The 22380-nt window shown below is 40.0% G+C and overlaps 1 protein-coding gene across 22 annotated transcripts in view; it reads right to left on the reverse strand.

Moving 5' to 3' along the window:
• Nrxn3 (neurexin 3) overlaps positions 1–22380 on the reverse strand; it is a 1577562-nt gene that overhangs the window by 1037035 nt on the left and 518147 nt on the right. For all 22 annotated transcript variants that reach the window (XR_009226397.1, XR_009226396.1, XM_058577846.1 and 19 more), the window contains one exon: positions 21967–22350. Coding sequence is in view for 20 of the 22 variants with exons in the window: in XM_058577846.1 (XP_058433829.1) it covers positions 21967–22350 (384 nt within the window). In the remaining 2 variants the exon portion in view is untranslated. The remainder of the gene's footprint in view (positions 1–21966; positions 22351–22380) is intronic.

Raw genomic sequence — 22380 nt, forward strand, 5'->3', positions numbered from 1 at the left:
ACCCTGCACAGCCTTGTCAACATCCTGAACCCCAAGATAGCCAAGCTAAGCAGAATGATGGGAAAGTAAACTAAAAAAAAAAGGTTATATTTGAAGGTATTATGTGGTAGCCCCTAGTGTAAGAAAATATGGGCAAGTGTAGGTCTAGTGTCCGTGTGAATAGCTATACCAAGGAAGGGAGGGTGGAAGCCCCCAAGCTTGCTCCATGGGAGGAATCTGGAAAGCTCTGTTGAAGTGTCATGAGAATTCAAGCCATATCAAGAGGACTCATTCCCAGAGTGGATGGTAGAAGTCTGGGGTTCTGGTTACAGTTTTCTTATCACCTAACTGTGATATCTTGGATAAGTCCATTTCCCTCTCCACTAAGCTCCACTAAGTTATCCTCATTGTAAAAGAAGGGAGATTGGGAGACAGAATCTGATTCAACTCTAATAGACCTCTGCAAGTGTTAAGAGAGCACATGAACTCAAGGGTGTGAGCAAACTTTGCAGCCTCTAATATCAAGCCTTAATATGAACTAAAGACATGGACTAATCACTAGAGAGAGGAGAGAAGGGATTCATGATACATTGAGAAGTGTCTCCCTCCATGCTTTGCCCCTTTGAAGTCACCAATTAGGTCATCACAAATTATGCTCCCTAACCCCATGCTCACAATTGTTCCTTTCTTACCTGCTGCTTCGTCTTGACCAAACTTCAGTCATTCCTACAGAGAGCCCCTGTTCTTTTGCTCCCAAGACTGGGCATACACAAAAATAAGGACTATGTTCCCCTTAGCAGTTCCTCTTGGGAATCAGCCCACCATAATAAGACCCTTTTCCTACAATATCCCAACAGTTATTTCCCTTGCCTTGTCCAACTCCTCTCCTCCTATAAAAATACTGCTCAACTCTGCCAGCCTCCTTCTTTACCCTATAAAATAAATACCATTTTTTTCTGTTTGAATTTTTAGATGCTTGTAGACATCACTGTCATAGCATGCCTTTCTATTGCTCTTGTACCTATAATTCTCCTGCAATCATCCTTTAAAAAAACCTCTCTCCTTGCTAAGTCTGGATTTGTTTTTGACATCTCTAATACTATAAATATGAGATCTTCTACATCTATCTCAAATGCACCTTCTTTCCTTCACATCTATAATCACCGTCCTAGTCCACATCTAGTTCATTATCAACTCTTTCCTGGAGAGTCTTTAGCATCAATTGCTATCCTCCCACGTACATCCGATAGCCACAGTAATCCCTAAAAAAATAAATCTGACCATGTCCCTTTCCTGTTCATCAGTCTGCCATTACCCTTAGGGTGAATTCTAAGTGTACCACATTCTACCAGCAGGGGACTCATGGCCCGGTCCTCTGTCCCCTTCACCTTCTCTCATTCTGCATCCCCTCTGTGCTCCAGCCTTACTGAGCACCTTCTGCTCCTGGATTCTAACTTGTCATACTCCTTTGCATCCTTGGGCTCTGCCACCACCTCCTGCCTTGAGCGTTGTTTCCATCCCTGCCCCCACTACATGTCATCTCAAGCCTCATTCTTTTAGACTCTGGTTCCCCTGATCCGTCGGTGATGGTTTGGTGTGTGTACTTGCCCTATCACTAGACTTGAAACTCACAGGGCCAAGGATGGATCAATTTTGCTCACCATTGTACCTACCAAGTGCTAGCTCAGTATCTGGCATATGGTCAGTACCAACTAATATTTGAATGAATATTATTTTAAATAATAGGATGAAGAACAGCATCACACATAAGAGAACTTTACTATATGCCTTTGAAAGTTTGGCCCTTTGACCTTCATTTTGATCTTACATCGGAAACTGATTTTATCTTCAGTCAAGAAATGGCAGGTACAGAGACTAGTAAGCTGGAAGGTATGTTAGGGTGTGATATGTGGGTTGGCCATTCATTGAGGATGCAGATTCACATATGTATGCTTGCTTTCCTTTAAACTTGACTTTTCTTTTCATACTAAAACCCTGATCCAGTCCCAGTAGAAGTTTTTCTGCCTCTTTAAAGAAAAGTCATACCAAGTCCATTGTTTCTGGGACGTTAAAGTTCTGTTCTGACTGAGGTCTGGCCTATTCTCTTCACCTCTTCTCTTCCACCTGCCATCAATCTTGAATCCTAAACAAGGTCTTTCATGCAGCAATAAGAAGGGATCTTGGCTGGATGTGGTGGCTCATGCTTGTAATCCTAACAGCTTGGAAGGCTGAGGTAAGAGGATCACAAGTTCAAGTCAAGCATGAGCAATTTATTTAGCAAGGCCTTGATCAATGCAGTGAGACTTTGTTTCAAAATGAACAACAACAACAAAAATTGAAAAGGGCTGGGGATATGGCTAGCTGGCAAAGTATCCCTGGATTCAATCCCTAGTATGGAAAAAAAATTAGGGGGAGGATCTTGGTTGAACGGGCTGGTCATGCAATCCATCCTCCTTCAGGCTTATTCCCCTTAGGGTGATCTTGAGCACCCTGAAGACTGAAGATCTGTTTATCCTTGTATCATTCAATCTTATATCAGTGCCTATTATGAGATAGGGTCACAACAAATATTTGTTGAATAGAAGTAAATGATAGTGGTAGCAGATGGTTTTCTGCTAACACTCTATAATATCAGCTTTATTCACAACAAGAGTGTTGTTTTTTCACAATACTCTTCCAACCACAAAACCCCTAAATAAATTCCTTCTTTCCTGAATCCTCATTCACCAGGCACTCATGCAACACTATTGACCTAGGGCAATAAGCTCCTGAAAATTTTTCACCAGAAAATTTTCACTTTAAGAGAGAATATAAAATTTGGCTGCAGTTGTGGCTCGGAGGGAGAGCACTTGCCTCACATGCGTGGGGCACTGGGTTCGATCCTCAGCAACACATAAAAATAAAATAAAGAGATTTTTAAAAAAGAAAAATATACAATTTTAAATCTAATCAATTTAATTAGTCTTGGTTACTTCTGAACCATTGTAAACTGGCTTTTCTAGCATTGACTGATGCTTTGACATTGGCAAACTCTGTTAGAAAATTATCTTTTAAATGGATACATTTTCTGCAAAAAATTTTGGCTGTAAGCCTGAAATATAAATATATATAAAGATATAGATGAGAGGGAGAATCTATGGGTTTAAAAAGAAGAATTTGGTAGTCTTTTGATGAAATGATCAAGCATACCAGAACTCTGACCATATCACTATTAGCAAACATGTATTGGGCACCTTCTGTATTTAAGACACTGGACAGAAAAGAGTGAAGTGGGCATGGCCTTAGCTTTCCTAAACATGTGATCTTGTTTGGGAAATAGAGCATGGATTAAAAAATGCCAACTAAATGCAGAGGTATCGATACCAAAGAAACAAAATTCAGAGGTCCATGTAGAAAAACAGGACCTTAAGGGTTAAGAACAAAATAGAATAAAGCCTGAATGCCAGGAAGCTCTGATAAAAATCTCAAGTAGGAAAGAATCAGACTTGAAGAGTAAACCAGTATGGCCTGCAAGTGAATTCCAGTGATTCTGAATGTTTTAAAGAACAATGGATGTAGTCATTCCCTATTGCTCCTGGAGAATCAAGGTGTGCAAGTGCCTTACCCCAAAGGTCTCTCTTGGTCCTCTCCATTGTGTTTTGTACGACAACCTCAATCCAGCGTCAGATCTCTAGATTCTGAAGATGATGACCTTCTGACCCTTAGGTCTTAGGCTTCATCTCTTTAGCTTTTCTAAAATAATGGCCATAAGCATTTTTTGCATTCAAATTTAGAGCTAGTTTCTTATCAGGTCTAGGAAATACCTGAGAAATCAAACTCCTATAGTGGTAAGTTGAAGTATCAATAGAAAGATAACAGAGAAAGCAATGAGAACAATGTTCTCGGAAATCCTATGTGATTTGAAAAGTGGTCTTGTGATATCTATCAATGTGGAAGCACATTAGAGGTTGGAGGAAGGATCAATAGCTGGTCCTCTTTGATCAGCCTATTATTAGTGGTAACAAGAAAAAAAAATCAGGCAGGCTCCTGTGGTACACAGAATTCTTCTTCATAGTTTACACATCTTCCTGATTTTGAATTATATACCTGAATTCTTTGCATATGACTTCGTACTCCTTCCACCCGTGTTGGATTGGCCACGTGATTTGCTTCACCCAAGGAGAACATAAGTTACAAATGTGTGAGATGCAGAATAAGGTCTCAGGAAGTATCAAATGCTTCCACATTCTTTCTTGCAGTCTAACCATTTGCCAAGAGAGGAATATTCCTTGGGTAGCTTCTAGTTCAGGGATAATACAGAGACCACCAAGCAGACCTGACTGTAACGTGGAATCTTGAGTTTCTTCCAGTCACTTCGCAGCCATCCCAACCTATCTGCAGATCTATGACTATAAAATGTAAATACTGTTTGCGATAAGCCACGAAGTTTTGGGATAGCTTGTTAGTAACATTACTGAGAAACAGCTGGCAAATAGAGCTGTTTTGAAGTCATTAAAATCATATTTTTGAAGATTTTTCTCTATGATTTGAGACAAAGGTCATATGCTGCTGAATTGAAATCATGCTATAATTATGTAATTATGAGATAATTTCTGAAAAAAAATCAGAAACTGAAAAAAGTCAGGATCAAAAATTACTTACAAAATGACATTTTAATGTGCACACACATACACACACACAACACAGAGAGAGACTGCTCAAAGGAATAAAGCAATAAAACACACCAATATGTTAATAATTACTGTTTTCTATTTGGCATAATAATATTCAATTGTATTTATTTGTTTCTGTCTGCCATGAAATAGATGCTCCATTAGTGTTGGTCAAAGAGTCAAATTATAAATTTCCCTATATTCTAAATTTTCTACAGTGAAATGGTTTACTGGACTAATCATAAAATCAATGTTCATTTTTTAAAATGGAGATCCATGCCCTATAGTGTTGGTAATAACCCACTAACGACAATTCTTTATGAGGTTTCTTCCCAATGGTGGTAAACACTCCCAACAAAGCTATAACATAGAGATTGGTTTATTGAGTAGTATTTTATGAAGACAGAATAACAGCCCTACCAAAGTCAAGATTCATTAGGTCAATTGCTCCATCAAAGCCCCCAGGAATGCCACTCTGTTGTGAAAAGCAACAGAAGGGGTCATACATATTTTTCATAGAAAAGAAGTTAAAATTAGTGTTTGGAAGGGATCATGGGAAAGAAAAGGATGGTGCAAGAAAGGTAAGGAAGAAGTCAGAGACTTGGGGAGAGAGGATGAAAGAGGGAAAGAAATTGACAAATAATTCCACTCAGCATCAGCTGAAGGACACATTCCTCCTCACTATCCGTCTCCATTTGCAGAATGCCCAAGGGGTAAACCCCACATTAAGCAGAGAGCAGCTCCTTTGCAGCTGCCAAGGCATTTCCTCAGGTAGGTAGGGACTGATATTTCAGGGCATTTCTGGGTTTTATTTTATCCACCTGATTTTACAGTTATTTTTCCCCTTTGCCAAGACCATTTCTCATTCATCACAATTCAGTAGGTGATAGCTTCCAGGGCAGACCATGGGCCCCTTCTTCTGGATGCCACTTATCTAGGTAGCTGCTAGCACCAGCCACCTTGCACTGTTTGGCAACCCACAGCCCCAGGCCAATCATTCTGAATAAATAAAGGTCAATTTCATTCCTATGGGAGGGAAGAGCCTATTGAAAGGTAGATAGACATTATTGCTGCTGAGACCTAGAAGGTGAATAGAGAATGAAGAAAGGAGTATGTGGGGTTAATCAGGAAGAAATAATGAAGAAGATAGGAGACAAAGAAAAGGAAAGAGAGGGAAAGATAAGGTAGTAGGCAGAAGCTGAAGGGAATCCTCATTGAGAGCTCCTCACACACGAAAAGCTATAAGATCACCCTGTCAGGCGAGTGTGTTACCATTTGAGCCACATGTGATTCTGCAACCTGTACACTTGGAAAAATGAGAAATTATACCCATTTGATTCAAATGTATGATATGTCAAGATCATTGTATTGTCATGAGCAACTAATAAAAAAAAATAAGATCACCCTGTCATTTCAAGCGACAGTGCCCACCTGCTTCTCCTTCTATCTGAGCTTCATTCTCCTGCCTGCCCATCTGCTCCCTGTAAGCAACACAGAATCTTGCTTCTCTGCAGCTAACACTGGGTTACAGGAATAGTTGCCACAGGGTCAAGAGGCTAGGCCTTTGTGATTCTTACCCAGGCACATCCCCACCCCTGCCCACCAGAACCTCCTGACTTTTTGTTGGAGGTGTACCAGGCACCAAGTTGCTCTGGATTTATCAGAAAATAAACCAGAGCTCTGACTTAAGCATAGTAAACTTTAGACTTATCCCTATTAATTTAGGCTTTCAATAACCCTTCCTTTATTTCCTCCCCCCAAACACAGATGGAGCTCTTCCTGTCTTTGGCACTGGGGGTGCATGCTTAGGAGACAGACAAGGGAACTGAACATTAGGGTACAGGTTTATGGCTGAAGAGCGTGTGTGTACACGCGGGTGCCCTTATACACATGGGTATGGCTATGGGTAAGTAACTGGGGTAAGTTGAAGCTCTGGGTAAATTGTGAAAAAGAAAAAATTGTCTTTTAGGCCCAAACTGTACTCATTTCACACCATTTCAGGCTTTTTTCCCCCAAACCCCATGGAACTTCAGATTTCTTCTATTCCATTGGGGAGTTGCGCCTAGATAACAGAATGTGGAAGATCTTTATTTATTTTTCTAAATTTTGAATTTAGTACAACTAAATAAGCTCCAACTTGGCTTATCCCTCATGTCTGTCCTCTGCAAGTCCTAATTGGCAGATAAACAACAAAGGCCATCTCTACTTCTCTTGGCTCTTCCTCCTCCTCCCCACAATATATCTAAGCCCACCTCCTAGGCCCTCAATTTAAGGAATGGAAAATGGAAAAGTATGATTAAAAAATCTGAGAGACTGGCTTAAAAAAAATCCTGCCTCTAGCATTCATTAACTTTGTGACTATGGCAAATTATTTAATCTTTTTAATCCTTGGTTTCATTATCTATAGGTATGAATGATACCACCAACTTTATAAGCTTGTTCTAAAAATTAAATGAGAAAATAATAATACTCCCCGTGTTCTTCAGCTTTTCATTGCTGTGACCAAAATACCTGACAAGAACAATGCAGAAGAGGAAAAGTTTATTTGGGGCTTTCTGTTGCAGAGGTTTCTGTGCATGGTCAGCTGACTCTACTGCTTCAGGCCTGAGGTGAGGAAGGACATCACAGCAGGAGGGTATGAGGGAGGAGAGCTGCTCACCTCAAAGCAGCTGGGGAGCAGAGAGAGCCAGAAAGTACCCAGGGACAACATGTGTGGCCTTGGATCTACCTTCTCCAGCCTCAATGCCCCTGCCTACAGTTACCAAGCAGCTGTCCATTTGATTAATCCACCAAATGGATTAATCCACTGATGAGGTTACAGCTCTCATAATCTAATAATTTCACCTCTGAACATTCTTGCATTGTCAAACACATGAGTGTCTGGGGGGACACCTCATAACCAAAACATAACACTCCCCATGTATTAAACGCTAACAAAGTTACAGGCCTTGTGCCAAGATTTTTTTTTTAAATAGAATCATCTTACTTAAGCTTCATAACAATCCCAGAAAGACTTCTTTGATGCATCAGAAAATTGAGGTTCAGAGGAGTTAAAAACACATCCAAGAACACTAAAAAAATATTACGATCCAAATCAATTTCTTACTGCCTCGAAGTTGTGCATCTTAAGGACAAAATTATATCCAGCACATAGTATGTACTCAATAAATATGAATTCCCTTTTATACTCCCTTAGGTATGAATTTCAGAAGCATCAGAACCTTCAGTACAACCACTTCACTACCCCTAGGTCTGCCTTTTGTGAGGATGATCAGGAATCTGGGTGTTCAGACCACTTCCTTAAGCATCTCTTTTTAAACAGATGTGTTGATAATGTAAGGTTTGCGTAATGAGATTTTCCAGACCATAAGTCGCTAACTGTGAATTAATTGCCTTGCTTATTTGCAGTAAATAAAGAGACTATTACATGTTAAAAAAAATAAAAAAGTCACAAGAACTTACAAAGCTTGTGCAGAAGGATTCCGAGTTGCACTACCCACATCCCATGGTCAGCTACACAGGAAGACAGGCCCACGGGCACAAAACAAGAGTAGCTCCCAATATTGCTTCAGGATAGAGAATCCTGGTCCAGGACTCAAAATACTGAGTCATTAAGTCCCACCATGGCTTCTTACTTCCCCTGTGACTCTTAGCAAGTTATAAAACCACTCTCAACTTCAGTTCTTTCTTTGTAATTTATCAGCCCTGACATAGATAACTTATTAAGGCCCTGACTAGTCCTAACAGTCAATCACCACGATTTTCTGGTCTATCAATATCTTAAGATGTTCCTATGGTCAGAAATAAATTCAACTTTGCTATTGAAATAAGTTATTTAACCACATTCAACCTGGGACTATTTTGAGAAATAAGGCTAGGTAATAAGTACAATATGATCTACTGTGGCCCAAGGCATATTTTCAGGTTAAGAAATTGGCCCAAAACACTGCTCCCATAAATATGGCAGTGAATTCTACTGGCCACACAAACCCATATCCATATATGTTATAGTGTCTGATAATCATCTGTGTGATTGCTTTAATAAAGCATCCCTGTTGCTTGAGTAATAGGGTCTGCTCCACAGAGGTCCCTGAACTAGAAGCCACCCTTCCATTCAGTGAATGCATGGGCCCCTTTAATCCTTCCCCACTCCCATCAAAGATGACTGGATTATTAAGGAACTCAAAAGCATAACAGGTGAGGATTGATTAAAAAATCTAATGATGTTTATCCTAAGAATGACTCACAACATTTCAGTGAGCAAATGATAGATATCCTTAAGTAACTGAATTCTGTGTAAAAAGCATTTAAGCTGAATCTGTTCTGAATATTTCCAGCGTTCATGCCAAAGAAGAACCTAGAAAAGTTCTATGTGGATCTCAAAGCCTGAACCAAGGCCAAAAGAAAGCATTACACGACTTTAGTTCATGATAAAAGGAAGATTTATTGTTCCAAATGGGATGGCTGCTTTGCAAAAAGGTGAGCATCACTGTCATTGGGACCAGAAGAGAACACTGACCACGAGAGAGTGGTCTCAGGAGTGGAACACCTAGAAAAGCCTGGGTGACCTTGAGCATATTAGCCTATCTTTGACCCCAATTCCTCAGATGTAAGTTAAGAATGAAAACATTATCTATCTCATTGCATTAATTAAATAAGCTAACTACATCTAAATTCTTAGTACAATATATGGAAACAAAGTAAATGTTCCCAGAGAGTTCATACAATGACATTATAGTTTTAGTATAGGTGTCCCCCAAAACCTAGTGTGTAAGAAAATGCAAGAAAGTTCAAAAGTACCAATAAAAAAAAAGAAAGTTCAAAAGTGAAATGATGGGGTTATGAGACTCTCAGACTAATCAGTGCATTGATCCACAAAAATACGAATTAACTAGGTGGTAACTATAGGCAGATAGGATGTGGCTGTAAGAGGCAAGTCACTGGCGGCAGGCCTTTGGGTTTATATTTTGTCCCTGGTGAGCATAGCTGTCTCTCTGCTCCCTACTTGCCATTTCCTGAGCAGCTTTCCTCCTCCACACCTCTCCACCATGATGTTCTGCCTCACGTTAGGCCCAGAGCAATAACTGGCCATCTATGGACTGGGACCTCTGAAACTGTGAGCACCAAGGAAATGTTTCCACCTCTAAAATTATTTGATACATTTTTAGATCACAGCAACAAAAGTGGTCTAAAATAAAGCAATTTAGGAATTTTGCCAAGGAGGTGTGTAGGCTTTAGGTATTGGGTTAGACTCAACTACTATAGGTCCTTTCCAACTTATAAATATTAACCGCAACTCTGATAAAAGGGTTGATTTCCTTCCAACCCTTAGAAGGGTTTTCATCACCTGTACAGCTATCAGAACTGTTTCTTATCCACCTTTTCTCCTCCCTCTTCTACTCTTACCATGTTCTTAACTTTGCGGATTTCCACAGGAGGGAGCTCTATCTCACAGTGGCTGAGATGCTGGATTCCTTGTAAATGAAGTACTATTGTAGAACCCAGCAAGGAGAGCAGGGTAGCAGACAGCCAGCAGGAGATGAGGTCACTTAGAGTAGCATGCTGCTACCACGGGCATGGTGACATTAAGAGTCAGCCACTATCTTCAGACCCAGAAAGGATGTCTACAGGGGTGAAAAGAATTCAACTCAACAAACATCAGAGCACTTTTCTTTCCTTTACAATATCAGCTGATGGAGATAAAGAATGTGCCAGCCTTAGCTACCGTCAGTATGTGGCCCTGGGCAACTATAAAAAAACAATATTTAAATACCAGTGGGCCACAGCAGGACATTTTAGACAAGGGGCCTGTGGAGAAGATTAAAATCTGAAAGGCACAGAACTTTACTTCCCTGGGGGAACTGAGAAGGGGAGCATGTTAATCCCACAGATTCCGTAAGGTTTCTGATTTACTGGCCTCTTAGAAGGCTCTGTTGGGGTTTGTCATTTTGATGAGAGTGCCTTGCTATAAAGGTTAAATATGTTAAGAAGCATGAAATGATCTCCAAGAAAGATGGCATCTACTTGCCAGGGAAATAGCTATCCAACAGCCCACAGATGGGGGCCTTTTAAGAGTCGCTCATACGCAGGGTTTCCAGCCCCAAGTCCCAAATGCACTTGTCTTTCCAAAAAGCCTCTCTCTCTGTTGGACTGGGATTCCCGACTGTTCCTGGGGAAGATGGGATGAGCCATGAAAGACAAAGAAGAGAAATATATACACATCTGTTGCCTTTGCATGTCTTCTCTCTACATCATTTGCCCATGTTTCAAATAAAATTTACCAACAAATTACTAGAGATTGATTGAATGTCCTTGCCATAATGTCATGATTACACTCCTTAGTAAATCACGGGAACATAAACATTTCTTCCCCAAATATGCACAGATATTGCATTTATTGATTGATTGATTGATTGAGTGTGTGTGTGTGTGTGTGTGTGTGTGTGTGTGGTTCAATCCCCAATTGAACCCAGGGCCTTGTGCACACGAGTCAGGCACTCTATCAACTGAGCTATATCCCCAGCCCCAGATATTGCTCTTTCTTACAAAAATCTGAATGTACATAAATAAAATAAGGGGCTAAGAACATTATCTGCTATTCTTTGGGCCACTCATTTCTACCTGGAGATCTCAGTTTCTTCATCTAAAATTTGAGGTCTGGGCAGTTTTGCTAGGTATCATCTCCGCCTTTGTTCTACTGGCACATTTTATACTGTGCTTGGTTTTCTTTTGGTCAAGGGAGTTTTAAGTCTTGGCTTTTGGAGTTTCCACCTATGACTATTACACGTCTGCTGTTTCTTCCCCTTAATGACCCCAGAACCTATGATAAAACACAACGAACAGACATTCCAGAAACTGGAAGGGAAACTACACACATGTGATTGATGCAAAACTCACACACACTGTCCTCAGTATTGGTGTCAATGCTATAAAACCCAAAGGAGAGACCTGAGTAGGGAGAAATTAACAATGTGATTTGCCTAGCTCTCAAGAATGGATTTTTTCAGTTTAATCTTAAATCTGACCACTTTTTTCAACAGGAAGAGATAAGCAACAACTCACTTTTCCACCAAAGGTGGGTCAAAGCTTGGCTGACATCATCACAGTTATAATAGAACATTTTAACAGTTCTTTAAAATCCTGAGTCTGTGGCAGATCATGTCTGGACTCACACCCAAGCCATTTGGAATATGGTGAAAAGCATGCTCTCCTGTGCCCTAAGGAATCACCTACTCACTTGTATTTAAGCGCCAGTGTTTTATGTGCTGAAACCTAGAAATCATATCTGGGCCATTTTTACAACAGAAGAAAAATGGGGGGCATGGAGAAATATTACAGCATTATCTTTTTCATTCTTGAATGACTAAGTTCTAGAGTCAGAAAGGGGGCACTTTCATTTAATGTATACATGTGCACCTATGGACTTTGACCCTATAACAGAGACTTCCAACAAGACAATTAAACATACTCTGTCAATATTCTCAGTAATAAAAATGGAAACTGAGGCACACAGAAAGGGTAAGACACACATTCAAAGTGGCAACAAAGCAGATATAGGTCTCACTCCTTGTAGCCTCTCTTTGATGGTCACCCCACTTCTCCCCTCTCCTTCCAAGAATCTCCAATGACTCAAGATAGATGAGTGAAACAACAGGCCTCCGTGCTAACCCTTGTTCTCCCCCACTGTGTCCACCATTCTGCTGTGAATTATTGGTTACTAAGTCTTATTGACATTGCTCCTTTTATATCTATTAGATGTGTCCCCAAATCCAACCTCTATTGTCCTTACCTTGGTTAGGGCTCCTATTTCTCACTTCTGAATTAGCACTGATACAAACTGAACTAACTTTTACACTGATCTCTCTATTGGCCTTCTGTTGGAATACCTTTTCCTCCTGACTGGAATACTTTTTGTCCCTGACTGTTCTATCTTGACAAGAGATTCTTGCTCCTTTCCTAAGCCTCAGCTAGTGCCTCCCAATCTGTGATGCTTTCCATGATATTTCTCCCTCCATTTATGCTCCTCTTTCCCTGGATATCAGAACATAATGAGACATTTGTGAAGAGAATCACAATTGATGCCTTTGTATCCTGAGTCTTCAACAGGGCTCCTGGCACATAGCACTCGGTGGGTCTACTTTGGAAAGAATTTGACTCTGAATTTCTTCAACTAAAATATGCAACCTGCAGGGAGAATGTGAGGGTTACATGACCCGGTGTCTGTCAAGAACCTAACACAGAACAGGCACATAATTTCTCTCAATAAATGGAAGGTCTCTTAACTTTCCTTTCCTTTTAATCCAATTCGGAGCAAAGAAGGGTTCATCTAACTGTGAAAAGAAACACGATGTCAGAGATGCTAGAAAAGCCTGTGACAATCCCCTGGTGTTGCATTTCAAAGCACTGGTTTCTCATAATTTAGCAGCTCTCAATTTATTGCACTATAATGGGCAGATGTCTGTTGGCAGTTAAGTCGCTTTTAGCGAATGTGGTAATAAAGGTACAGAATGGCACTGTGAACAGCCACTATACCCTTGCATTTGACAGCACCACACAGAGCAGGCTGAGGCAGGCAGAGCAGCAGGTGCGCCAGGGTTCATAAGTGGTGGTCATGAACTGCACCAAGCGGTAGACCCTCACATTCACACACTAAATGCAGGCCCAGGTGCAGCTTTTTCAAAGATCTCCAAAGTCCCTACTCTGTCAAGACCCCGGGAGTTCTGACTCTGGAATAACTAGAATATACTTCCCTCTTCTTCAGAGTAACAGGGATATCTCAGACTCTGATTGGGTGGAACAACTCTTAGAGTTCAAGGAGTATGGAACATTTTTCTGTGATCATTCAATCCTGAGCCTGTGCAAAGGCAAACTTGCACAATTGGAAGAGGAAAAAAAAAAGTAGGCGGAGTCTGAGCACTCAGGAATGCATTCATATGATTTGAGCAATAATAAGTAAGAAAAAGGAGATATTTTGATGTTGATGAATTTCCCAAATTGCCCATTTCTTGAGAAGCACCTTTCTCAGATAACATGTCATTATTTACCAAAAAAAAAAAAAAAACAGGCCAGGTGTAGTGATACATACCTATAATCCCAGAGACTCAGAAGGCTGAGGCAAGAGAAGTTTGAGGCCATTTAATGAGACCCTCACCAACTTAGCAAGATCCTGCCTCAATATTTTTTTAAAAAAATTAAAAAAGAACTGAGGCTGTATCTTGATGGTAGAGAGCCTCTGGGTTCAATCTCCAGTATTGCAAAATATATATATTAAATTTTAAAAAAAGGTAAGCAGTGGGTCACAAAGGATACCAGCTTTTAATCCTTTGAAGAAAGCCAAGGTTCTATCCATTAATCCATCAATTAAGTCTTATGTATCATGGCCTAAAGTGAACCCAATATAAGAGGCATTCATTTTCTTAGGAGAATGAATCAGAGGGGTGAAAACCTCAGTGCACTTCCTGACTCAGACAGTTCTTCAGATTCAAGAAGCAAAGACTCCCATTCCTGTCCTGCCCTTCACTCACCTTTATCCCTCTACTTGGGAAAAGGGAAGACATTGCCAAGCTGATGACATTTGAGAATCAGAGTTTGAGACTTGAAGGGCCCTGAGAGAGCATGAAACTCAATTGTCTCATTTTATTCTTGCAGAACAGAGAGGCCAGAGGATCCAAATAACTATCTCAAGGTCACATAGCTAAATAAAAAGCACCTGGATATCCCTGGCAAGTGGGAGCACAGTCATAAAGCAGATTCCCTCCTCAATGACACTGAGACCAGTAAAAGCAACCGGTATTATTATATTTGACCTTGGAGTTCAGGACTCCTATTGCTTCCACACCAGTGAGTTGCTGTGAACCAAGTCAATCCAGAACCAGTCCTAAAGTAGTATGTCATGTTTTTGTATCTACTTTCTAATTGTTATTTGTTTCCTATAATTATTCCATGAATCATTGTCCTTGGTAGGTAGCATTACAGTTTGCAGATTAGTTCTCCATCTCTCTGCTAGACTGTGAGCTCATGGGGAACAGGAAAAATGTTCTCTACAAAGGTACATCCTCAGGACTTAGTGCATCAAGCCTGACAGTAAAGAGATAGAAACTGTCTCTGGAATTGTATGCTAAAGACCCAAAGAACCACCACAGTTTGATTTCCTACAGGTTTTGTCAAATAAATGTTACTAAAATGAAAGCTACTTAGAGTAGGAGTGTATTGCATGTACAGAAATTATAATGCTTTAATTTTAATACTCTAAGGAAAGCACAAAATGAATTTAAATTTTTCATAATCATACTACATGCTATCTAGTTATCCAAAGGAAAGATCAGTGTGGTTTGACCTAGAATGATAGTAGCAGGGAGAAGTAGACAGATAAAGGATGGATTTACATCAGGAATTGTCTGGACTTGGTGAGACAAAAAAAAAATGCTACAGGGAAGAACTCAAGGTTTCTATTTTTCACTGATTTGACTAAGACACCTATCAGATATCCAAACAGAGATGTCAAATAGACAATTTAGAAATCTGGAATTCCAGTTGAGAGTCACTGACATATAGATGACCTTTGACAATAAGGGGACCAAAGAAACTGTGCTTATATAGAACAGACCCAAAACAGAGTCCTAGGCCCTCCAATGTTTAATAACACACTGCAAGTATGTATATAAAAATCATCTTAAAATCCAAACTTTGTATATGTGAAAAGGAAGCTGACTAAATATAACAGGAAGTACAATGAAATAGGAATCAAAAATCATGAGTTCTAACCATTCAACAGTTACTCCACATTGAACTCATGATAACCTCACAGCTTCCAATTCTCTACCTATCAAAATAAAAATTAAGTACAGATGACATCAATGATATATGCTAATCCTGCTATTTTTTGAAGTTATGACATACACATGGCATATATCTGACATCCAAATGACACAGTCCAGCCTCAGTAAGAATAGTGTCTCACCCTTTTGAGGCAGAATCTTCTGCCGTGGCCTCAGGCATACCACCACAATCTCAGGGGATAGCTGACATGGAGTCCCTAAGCAGGGAGGGGAACTGTCAGTCTTCACTCCCTTTCTATTGAGTAATCTCAAAATACCTGCTTTCTTAGTTTTCAGCTGGTGTATATGTCAGGTCAATGGAGACACAGAAAAAATCTGGGTTGTCCTCATTGCCATATTTTCTTGCTCCTGTAAATTAATGTTCTGAAAAGCACCCAATTTCCAAGATTCCAGATATTAATTTTTTTAGCAGACATCAGGGGTGGTTAAAAAAATAAAGGTAGAATGAAAAAATATGAAGTAATTCCATTTGGCTGGGTATAGACAATAAGATTTGGTCTGATGAGTCAGGGTACCCTGGACCCCAACCATAGAAGAGCACTGAGGAAGTAGTAAGATTTTATACACTTAAATGTATACGTACATGTGTGTACATATGTGTGTGTGCAAACCACACATAACACTGAGGCAGGAAAATTGTAGATTGCAACATGGTATTCAATGGGAAAAGTAGAACACACAATTGTACCCATAGCAAGATTATAGTCATACGTAAATATGACTATATTTGGTTATATGGTTAATAATTGTGTTGAGCATTTGGTAATTTTCCCATTCTTCCTACTTTCCTATATTTTCCAAATACTATATATAATATTTCTATATAATATATATTTGTATGTAATATGTGTATATACTTCTTTTACAGAATGTATTTTTTGAGAAAATGAAGGCAAAGGCTGATTTTGCCTTCAAGGAACACAGTGAGACACATTTTCTGCTATGGCCTACAAGTGCTGGTGATTCAACTGATTCCCTAGGCTTTAAGTCAGGGAATAATTTGAATTCAAGGGAGAATTCAGATTAAAAAAATAAATAAAATATAAGGCATCGTTTTTGTTGGAACAAGGATCTAAGCTGTTCCATTGCACCGGCATCTTTCAAGAGAATCAGACTTCTCACCTCTTTCTAAAGAACTTGAAAAATGGACCTTCATGTGTTCTCTTGGACCTACCATGAATACTTGCCCTGCATGAACAAGAAACACCTGAAAAAGCCTCCTCAATAAGAGAGACTATCACTGTACTACTGTATGCCAGCCACTGTGCTTACCTTGAGATAGCTATTCTCATTCAAACTAACATCCTCAGGAAGTAGGCAGGGTGTGGTTCCAGCACAAACATATGCCTCTATGAGCTTCCATCTCTGGTGTAGTAATAGACAGAGGAACCAAACTGAACCAAATGGGCTCTCTATTTGGAACATGCTAACTTTAAGTGAAAAAAAAAATCTGGAACTAGAAGTTGGAGGATCTCAAACAGTGCCCTGGGGTTTGTACAGCTGCTCTGCTTCTCTGTTCACTTGATTGAAATTTTCCAGGTAATCATCCAGTAAATCTACTTCCTTGATATTAGCCATAGTTCAGTCTATAGTTTGTCATCAAGGAATACTTTAGATGGAGTAAGTATAGAACTTCCATTGTACAGATTAGAGAATTCAGACTTAGAATATGTACTTATCGTACATCATCTTGCTATGATGTAAAATAGGAATCAAGGTCTAACTCCAAATGCCATGCATGCTATTAACCATTGTCCCATTCTGCCTATAACCCTTGTACCATGGGGTTTTCTTTTTCTTTTTTGACATAAGGATGGACTTGTGCTGAGTCCTATTTACTTTCTTGCCAAATTAATGCCACATACATTTAGAAAAAGTCATACAGGGAAGAGTATAAAATCTGAAGTAGCTTCTAATTTAAGCTTGATGGTCCACAAATGAATCAAGCATTACACTTCCCCTATGGGGACTCTCACTAATTGGACTAAACAATTTGGCTACATTGCCAAGGATAATATGCTTATGTTGTCTACTGTCAAGTTGATTGTACTTCCTTGAGAAGGAAAACGCCCAGAAAAGAGTAACAACAAACTCAACAATACCTTCCAAACAACAGAACTACACAGACTAGCGGGTGGTCTTCCAGAAGATTAAAGCATTTCAACTCAACTAATTAGCATTAAGTAGTTATAACAGAACTTTGCTTTTTAGATCACGGGGTTAGTTCCCACATCACCATGAAAAGGACACCATAGTAGCTATAGAACTAATTGATCAGGATGGGTAGAGACCTCTACATCTTCTTAGGTCACACTGAAAAGAATCTGAATACAATATCAAGTCCATTTTTCAGATGTCAAGATTTAAAGTTGTTGGCAATTGCTGGAAAATGGGTGAAAAGAAAAAAACATCATGCTCAGTGAAATAGGCCAGCCTCAAAAAATGGAGGGTCTAATGTTTTCTCTCTCACATTGAAGTTAGAGCAAAGGGAAAAACACGTGGGTGAAGGGGATTGGATACCAGAAAGACAGAGGGAAGATGAGTGGAGTAGAAGGAGAGTGAAGGGGAGGGAGGAGGAACAGGAAAGGGAAGAGATGCAAAATGAATTTGACAAAACTATGCTGTGAATGTATGAATATACCCCAGTGAATTCCACCTTTATGTATATATATGAAGCATGAATTAAAAATAGATAAAGAAATAGAAGGAAGACCAATAAAGTAGAGGAAGAAGAATAGGTGAACGGAGGAAGAGAGAGAAAGAGGTGGCACAGGGCACTGAAATGGAGCAAATTACATTTCATACAAATATGACTACGTCAAAACGAACACAACCATCATAAGTAACTACATTGTAATAATAAAAGTGTTAAAAATGTACATAAACACAGAAATAGAAGATATGGAGTTGTTCATCTTAATAGGCAGAAAAAGCACTCTTAGGAGGGAAGAAGCAAAAAGTCATTCAGTTTTACTGGAATAGAAAGATACTCATGCTAATTAATCCTAGTCCAAATACCAGTGTATTTCCTAGTCTTATTCTTTTATCTTTGGCTGACAACTTTGATCTGAGAGTTAGTTGTTCCTTAGATTAATCTTGTTTAAGTCCTTGAGCATTTTTCATCTTGATCTGACCTAAGCCATGCCCACTTCTGAAACCCAGTTTTAACCTATGAACTCCAAAATTTTCAACTCTGCAGGGCACACAGTATTGGGCATTTTCCTAAACTCATCACAATTAGTACTAAGGAAGTCTGAAGCTTCTAGGATAAAAAGCAAACAATGGTAAACAAAGTGACTATGTTGACGTTATGGTAGCTGGGAAAGCATCCCTTCATCCAAAGGATAAAAAGAGGATGCCAAACACTTCCTCTACCATTCACCAGAAATGCCCGTAGTGACTACTGAAGACCTAAAGAAGGAAAAGGTCATTTAGTTTTGTAGAAATAGGAGCCAAGAAACCTTGGATCCCCTTCTCCCTAATATCAACACCCTATGTAGAAGTGGCCACCCCACTTTTTGCCCTACATCTTCCCTAGAGACCCCCACCATAACATCTGCCACATGTTGAATATTTTCTTTGTTTCTCTAAGAGGACCAAACACCCCTGAACAACAAGTAGGAACAGTGTTGATTTTTTTTGTAGTTGTTATTTGTTTGTTGTTTTGTATTTCCAGCACTGAACATAGTGCCTAGAATATATTAGGCCTCAATAAGTGTCTTCATCCATATGAAAAATGAGTAAAAGATGCTCAGTCTCCACCACGGAAATCTCCACTAAGGAATGAGTTTCAATAAGAGCAAAACAATGTCATTGGGAAGCTCTATTTTCTTTGCTAGCAGAGTGGAGTCCTATCATTTTTACACTCCACTGATTCATTCTGAACATGGTGTCAGGAACAATACAGGGGCAAAAAACAATTAGCAGGGGAACAAAACAATCAGCCAAACCGTCTGGGATTTGAGCGATATATAGATCAAATGTCTTAAATTTGCTAAGCTCTTTCTCATTTGGCCAGAATGGATGACTCTTGGCTTCACTGTACCAAGAATAATTGTCCCTCATATATCCCCAATCAGCTGCCCTTTAATGACTAGTCAGAAGTGACAACGTAAAAGGAGCAGTGACTTTCATTGTACTTGGCAAATTTTGGACGAACTCCCATTAATTTGCCCTTGGCATAGGTGAGCTCATAGACACACCTTACATGGCCACTAATGTCGCTGCTCCTCCCTGCCTCCAACAACCACAAGTCCTCCGATTAGCAGAGATACAAGAGCAAGAAGTGAGATGTCTGAGGTGACCTTTGCTTCTCACACCACTTCCATAGATGGTGGAATACCCACAATACCTAAGCTCACATCAAAAGTCTCATACATTCAGAGGTCAAATGACCTTTCTATCTTCCCAAACCAGTACCAGGGTATGCTACCCTACAAAGATATTTGGAAAGAGTCCAGGCACTTGACAGACTTATGAGGCCCATATGGCCTATTTCTATTCCAGATGGCTGCCTCTCATCTCAGCTCATGTTCTGGTTGTTGCTGCTTTGACAATGCAGTGATTTAAATTCCATAAACTATAAGAAAGTTCTAGGCTTCCATTTCATCCTAATGTCTTGTATCTGTTTTTGGTCTAATTATATTTAAAAAAAAAATAAAGTTTGCCATCTCTTGAAATACATGTTAATTAGTAACACAGTTGACCTCATAGAAACCATTCCTTGGAAACACCAATCAGGATCATCCCGACTACTAGACTTCTGATACATGGACAATTTCTGGTCACTGGTGGTCTTTAGAAGGAAGATCCTATAGGTCCTCAAAGAATTCTTCTCTCATCTTAATCTTCATGTCCTCCTGCTTGTCCACCAACACAGCCTAAGATGATGCCTTGAATTATTGTCTTACTGCTTCTTGTGTAGATATCTCAGCTACATGCAAAAGCTCATTGAAGGTAGGAGCTATGTCTGTTGTAGATGCCATATCCTTAAAGATCTAGAGCTATGTTTTCAGCAAATATTTGGTAACTATGTAAAGTATACTTTCATATAATATAGAAGCTGACAGCCCATGGATAGCCAACTTGATTTTGTGTTTGGGGGCATATAAAAATAAGAGACCAAGCTACAATCTGAATGTGGTCTATAAACTGAACCTCCTTGGCTAGATGTCATTCCTTTGCTAACCTTTATCTCTGCTTCTTGCCCAAACTGTATTCACTGCATATGGAAGATACTTAAGTGTAAGTAGAAGGGACTCTCTGTAGTATTCTGGCCTGTTCTAAAGGGTTGGCTCTACCTGTTTAGCTATCTCTCTGGGTCCCCTTTTCATTATGGATTTTGTTTACAAAGGAACAAAGCCTGGAGTCCCTGTGGACTTTGTTCAGTTCTTCAATACCACCACGTCTCTTATATCTGTCCTGTTTAGATCACACTCCTTCCTGCCACTTCTCTGCCAAGGCATATATATCCCCAATCAGCTGCCCTTTAATGACTAGTCAGAAGTGACAATGTAAAAGGAGCAGTGACTTTCATTGTACTTGGCAAATTTTGGATGAACTCCCATTAATTTGCCCTTGGCATAGGTGAGTTCATAGACACACCTTACATGGCCACTAATGTCGCTATTCATATTTCACCTCTTAACTTAGGTATTTTTTCTCTTTGAACAAGTTTTATCTGGATCGCTACAGTACATTGAGTGTTCTTACAAGGGTCTCCAGAACTTTTCTGTACTTTCCTTCAATGAAGTTGACAATAATAACAAAGCTGATATAATAACTACAATCATCAAAGAGTCACTAGTGGTTGTTAAATGCTTACCATATTTTAGGAACCTATTAAATCAGATCATCATTGATATCTGGTGAGGTGGTGCCTAACTACCACCATTTTACAAATGAGACAATCAAGTCTCAGAGATACTTATTTCCTTCATGAGGTTCACATGACTCCATAAAGGTCACACTTCTCATCTAGTCTGGCCCCAAAGTTGTGTGTTTGCTACCCATCCATCACACCACCTCTTATGAAACCCACCATGTTTATCATTGGTTATTTAATTCCACTAGGCAGCAAGCTCTGTAAGGATAGGCATATATCCATCTTGTTCGATATTCTGTTTTGAAAGCCTAGCCCAGGAGTTAGCATGTAGAAACTATTCAGGAAACACGCAATAAATGAAACAGCCGGCAGATTGGCTCTCCTGGAATCCCAAAGAAGAAAGATTCATCCTCTCTAAATAGAAGATACCTAATAAAAAAACATATGAGTATAATAATATCTATTTTAAAGTTTTTCTTTCTTCTATCTAACTCTGGCCAAATGATGCTAGGCACTCAGAACTAGAATGGTGTGTTCTGGAAACCAGTGAACCCAAAAATTCTTATTTGGAAGAAGAGTGCAGGTGGAACAAAGGCTTGGGCTGTCCAGGGATACACCTGTAACACCCATTTCCACTTGGACTGGAGCATGCCACCTGCGAAGGCTGACTCACCCCTTTCGCAGGTTCTTCCCCAGTAACCAGTGCCCGTGCAGTCGCAGATGAAGCGGTTCCAGCCGTCCTTGCACACAGCGTTGTTCTTGCAGGGGTAGCTGTCACACTGCTTGGCGCTCATCCGTGAACAGGAGGACTTGACGCCCGCGGCGTTCTGCATCTCCGCCAGCTGCCGGATGTTCTTGCTGCGCCCGTCGATGAACAGGTCGCGGATGCAGCCCACGTAGCCGTAGTTGAGCATGGCGGTCCAGAGCTCCGTGGGGAGGATGAGGCCAGCACGGTTCTCCGGCAGCCCGCCCAGGTACATGTCTCCCTCCAGGTCCAGGATCTCGCTCTCCCCACTGGCGGTGAATGGCGTGCGCCTGCTGTTCACTGATATGGTACCTGGGTAGGAAGACATCCGGAGTGAGTTAA

The sequence above is a fragment of the Marmota monax genome, unplaced genomic scaffold (assembly GCF_021218885.2).
Source record: "Marmota monax isolate L192 unplaced genomic scaffold, Marmota_monax_Labrador192_F-V1.1 WCK01_AAM20220418_F8-fsc00017, whole genome shotgun sequence".
Classification (NCBI taxonomy): Eukaryota; Metazoa; Chordata; class Mammalia; order Rodentia; family Sciuridae; genus Marmota; species Marmota monax.